This window comes from Grampus griseus (assembly GCF_964374135.1).
Source record: "Grampus griseus genome assembly, chromosome: 14".
In the NCBI taxonomy this organism is placed as follows: domain Eukaryota; kingdom Metazoa; phylum Chordata; class Mammalia; order Artiodactyla; family Delphinidae; genus Grampus; species Grampus griseus.
Window position 1 is genome coordinate 88,191,677 of NC_139008.1, and position 4,672 is coordinate 88,196,348.

Sequence of the window (4,672 nt, forward strand, 5' to 3'; positions counted from 1 at the left end):
TCCCCCCTCCCCCGGGAGTACTCGGCATGCCTCCTGGGCCCCCGGAATGGCACCAACCCTCATTCCCCCAGCTGTGTCCCCTCCTGAGTGACCACCAGGTTCAGGATTTGGACAGGTCACCTCGCCAAACCCTACCCCCTCCTGACCATATGAGCGGTCCATGGCCCTGGGCAGGCCCCTCATGCTGGCCTCCCCAGCTTCAGGCCCTGGCACCCCAGTCCTGTTGGAGGCATGCATGAGGGGCACCCCACGAGATGCCCACACACTCAGCCGCTGACCACAGGGACACGGGAGTTCACAGAAGGGGCAGAGAGCCCTGTGGCTGAGGGTCCTTCAGAGCAAGACAAGCCTGGGTCTTGCTGGAACATTCCATCCTCCTGATGTCAACTGCACTGACCAATCTGCCCTGTCAGTGAGCCCTCAGGCCTGGCTGCCTCTCCCACTGCAGGTCCTGCCACTGGCCCCCCACCCCGTCCAAGGCCAGCAGCCCCCCTGCTCTTGCCCGGCAGCTCTGAGCACTGGGCCCTCCGCAGCTCCCCCTCAGCTGAAGCCTGACAACCCCTCTCCTGTCCCCCCTCACCGAGTGGGGACCCTCCTTCTAGGCCTGCCCCTCTGCTGGAAGGGGCGCCTACCTGACTCACCCCCACTCCCCATGCCCGGCCGAGCCATGTGCACACAGTAGGTGCTCAGCCAACCCAAGCACTGGGTGAACAGAGCAGCACACGGTCCAGTCAGGGTCCCCGTCTCACTCAGAGACCCCTGTCAGCGCCCCTGCCTGGCTCCTGTGTCCCTACCACAAACCCACGAAGGCGGTGCCCTTGTCCTCAGTTTCCCCAGCACGCGGCCAGGGCTGGCACCCGCCACCTTCGCAAACCACACAACACCCAATCCAATCGTGCTTCGAGCTCGCCGGGGGCTGCCCCCCACTTGGGGACGGCCCCGATGCTGCCAGCTTCCAACCGCTGGTGTGTCTCAGGGGTGGGCAGGAGGGGTAGACACGTGCAACCGGGCAAGTCGGTGGGCTGGGGTGAGGGTGCTCTGCTGCCCATCCCAGGCAAACACGTGGTCAGGGGCTGGCAGCAGAGCTGAGACCAGAGGGGAGAGGCTGCCCCGCACAGTGGGCAGCTCTGTGAGGCCCTGAGCAGAGCTGATGGCCAGAGCCCACATGGACCCAAGTGGCCAACAACCGAGCAACAGGGCCCTGGTACATTTGATCCATGACCAGGCTCAGGGTTTGGTGAGCATGGGAGGAGTGGGGGATGGCAAATGGCCCTTAAGAATTAAATCTGATTTGCAGTAAAGTCACCATCCAGAATTAACGCCCTGGAGGAGGGCAGGAAGACGGCCAGGCCGTGCCTGTGGTGACCCTGGGAAGCAAAGGTCTCTGGCTGTGAAGGGAGGTTGGGGTGAGGGCTTGGGGGGCCACGCGTCCCTCCTTCAGGGTCTTGTCTCACGGCTATGAGCAATCCAGCTGACCCTCGCTGTGAACCACGGTTATCTTGGAAGCCCATGAAAGATGTGGCTGGATGGGTGGCAGGGAGAGACGCTGGAACCGTCCTTTTCCCGGTGACCAGCAGAGGTCCAGTCCATGGGGACACCAGGAAGAGACGGGGAAGGCCGAGAAGGAATGAGAGTCACCTGGGCCAGGTAGCTGCACCTCCTCCAGGGTCCCCTGGCCACACTGCAACCCAAGCCAGGTCGCAGTTAGGAGGTCAGCAGCTTTGACCCCCACACAGCCCAATAAAGGGTTACATTCAGGGGCAGCAAGGCTGCTCCCCTCCTGGGGCCTCAGTTTCTCCGTCTCCTGAGTGAGAAGTTGGACTGAGGCTCAGGAATCCTGGAGGGGTCCTTGAGGGGGTGTGAGGATATAGAGGGCCCAGCCCAGGGGGTTATGGGATCTTCCTGATGGCCCCCCACCGAAGCCACCACAGATCTCCTGAGACCCTCCCAGCCAGCAGGGGCGAGACTGCCCAGCTAGGGCCTAGTGCCAAAGAGCCAGGGAGAGGACAGGGGGACTTCTCCTCCCTACAGAGGGAGGCTAGGGGTCGGGGGGGGGGGGCGGGGAAGGCCGATTTCCACATTGGAAAGGAAGTCCTCCTCCCGGTTGAAGAGCCAGGGTGTGGCAGGGCCCAGGCCCTGCACGGAACATTCTGGGGCTGCCCAAAACTGGGGGCCTCGCCTCCAGCTACTGGTGACATCCCCAAACAGAGGTCTTTACCCCACCCACTGACATAAGCTTCCCCTCTGCCTGCCCTCCTTTCCTCTCTCCCTCCTCCCCCACCCATGCCTTGCAAGCAGCTGGATGCAAGCTGGCACTGAGAACGGGGAGTGGGTTCCAGAGCCCCCAGAGCTGTGAGGGAGACATGGGTGGGCTCCCCAGCTTCCCACCTGCAATGAGGTCCCTGAAGGGCTGGAAAGCTAGAGGCACACAGCTCGTTCTGGGTGGCACCCAGGCCGACAGCTGGGGGAGGGCACCCGCTGGCGGGGGCCCACGTCTGGTTGAGCAGATGTCCCCCCAGTATGGGTGAGAGTGGGGAGTGCCCCATCCTGAGCAGAGAAGGCCAGAGCAGAGGGGCACTGCGAGGGCTGGGCCTGCGGGGCTCAGCCCAGGACTGGGGGCAGCGGCAGAAACAGACCGGAAGTGCAGGGGCCACCGTCCGGCACCCCCGCCGCCTCCACGGAGCTGGAAAGGTGGAGACAGGCTGGACCAGCAGCAGGCCTGGGTCCAAAAGGATGGCCAGGGCCCGGGAAGGTGGGACGAGAGGTGGGAGGGAGACAGGCCCTGCTCTAGGACTGGGGCAGCGGTTATTTAACCACCCCAAGCCCAGGCCAGGCCTGGATGCGCTGCCCGGGCAGCCCAGGTCGGACGGACGCTGCAGGGCTGGACTTTCTCCAAGGGCAGCCAGCTAGGGCCAAGCCACGGGGGCGGGGCAGGGCAGGGCGGGGCGGGGCCAGGCTGAGCTTGGGGCGCGGCCTAGTAGGCCTCGCAGGGGTCCTGGGCGGGACTGGAGCCTAGCAGGGGCGTGGCCTCGCCGGGGCTGGGGCGGGGCCTGGATCGGGGCGGGGCTCGCAGGGCCCGGGGCGGTGCCGCCATATAAGGGGGCGCGTCCGCGCGTGCGCGCCCGGCGCGTCTGGGTCGTGGAGCCGTCGGCCGCAGTCTCCTGTGCCGATGGACTCAGTGGCCTAGCGCCCCGGTTCCCGCCGTCCGTGATCGAGCGCCGAGGCCCGCGAGGGGTCGCCGCCGAGGTGAGGGCCCGGGCGGCGCGTGGGTGGAGTCTAGCGGCCCGAATAGGAGCGACGGCTGGCGGGGCGGACCGCTCGGCGTCCGGGAGGACCGAAGAGCGCGGGTGGGAGGGGGCGGCGGGCAGGGCCCGGGGCGCGGAGCTGGGAGCGCGCCGGCTGCAGGCAGGGCCGCTTCCCGGAGCCCCAGGCCGGCGGCCCCGCGCACAAAGCGCCTTTGTTGTCCCGCGCGGCCTGTTCGGGCTGGTTAGAGCCGCCCGCGCGGAGAGGGCGGTCCCGGAGTTCCGGAGCCCCGCCTCGGCTCGGTAAACAAACCTGGCGTCCGCCCCTCCCGGGAACCCACGCGGCTGACCCTGTGGTCCGGGTGGGGAGTGCCCTTCGCGAGAGGCAGCGGTGACCGAAGGGGCTCCCCGACCCCCGCGTGCGCAGGTTTCCACCAGCCCACAAGCAAGAGCATGGCAGCCATCCCCTCCAGCGGCTCACTCGTGGCCACCCACGACTACTACCGGCGTAAGTAAGCCCCTTGCCCGCCCCCCCACCAAGTCTGACCCGCGCTCCCCCACCCAGCTTGTGGTGTCAGCTCCAGTTCCTTGAGAATCCGTATCCGAGTGGGGAGTGAGCGGCTAAGGACCCCTGGCATTGCCTGTGCTGACAGGCAAAGCCAGACCTTGGTCCGGTGGGCTGGGGGCTCAGTGCCCTGTGGAGCTGACCTGGCCTCTTCTCTCCAGGCCGCCTGGGCTCCACTTCCAGTAACAGCTCCTGCGGAAGTGCCGAGTACCCTGGGGAAGGCATCCCCCGCCACCCCGGTGAGCGCAGGTCCACCCCTGGCTGTACCCAGGGACTGACTGGAGGGGGTGGGTAACAGTACCGTGACCTCACTTTGCTTCTCTCAGGTCTCCCCAGAGCTGACCCGGGACACTGGTGGGCCAGCTTCTTTTTCGGGAAGTCCACTCTCCCGTTCATGGCCACAGTGTTGGAGTCCCCAGCGCAGTGAGTCCACCTTCCTGGGGGCCGTGGGGGGGGGCAGGTGGTAGCAGCCTCTGACCACGTGCTCTCCTCCAGCTCAGAACCAGCCCAGGCCTCCACCGGCATGATCACCTGTGACCTGGCTCGGGAAGCCGTGGGGAAGCAGCAGCCTGGCGGCCAGCCTGGCCAAACCAACTCCAAGCCCCCGTCCTGAGTGGCCACCACCAGCTGCCGGGCGGGCTTCCTCCCCAGGCACTGGGCTCATCAGAGCCCCCCTCCTTCCCCTCCCTGAGAGTGATCAGGCTGCAGCCAACACAAGCAGTTGGGTTTTTAATATCAAAACAGCAAAACACCAAAAAGGAAGTTGAGAGAACTCCACTCTTTACTGTCCAAGCCACATGAGAGCCTTCCCGGCACCCTCTAACCTGTGCCTTGCACCGAGTAGAAAATAAACAAGCAGCCAGCA

General features: G+C 66.0%; 1 protein-coding gene across 1 annotated transcript; it reads left to right on the forward strand.

Annotated features, from left to right (window-relative positions):
- Window positions 1-3,107: 3,107 nt before the first annotated feature.
- PPDPF (pancreatic progenitor cell differentiation and proliferation factor) lies at window positions 3,108-4,672 on the forward strand. The gene is made up of 5 exons (XM_082671483.1): window positions 3,108-3,246; window positions 3,670-3,750; window positions 3,969-4,046; window positions 4,134-4,230; window positions 4,303-4,672. The coding sequence occupies exons 2-5, from the start codon at window positions 3,696-3,698 to the stop codon at window positions 4,418-4,420; spliced, it is 348 nt and encodes a 115-aa protein (XP_082527609.1). The 5' UTR covers window positions 3,108-3,246; window positions 3,670-3,695; the 3' UTR covers window positions 4,421-4,672.

Excerpts from the sequence above, each read along its gene's own strand:
- PPDPF (XM_082671483.1), top strand. The coding sequence starts at position 3,696 with ATGGCAGCCATCCCCTCCAGCGGCTCACTCGTGGCCACCCACGACTAC. Across the intron at positions 3,751-3,968 it reads CACCCACGACTACTACCGGC|GCCGCCTGGGCTCCACTTCC; the intron begins GTAAGTAAGCCC and ends TCTTCTCTCCAG. Across the intron at positions 4,047-4,133 it reads AGGCATCCCCCGCCACCCCG|GTCTCCCCAGAGCTGACCCG; the intron begins GTGAGCGCAGGT and ends TGCTTCTCTCAG.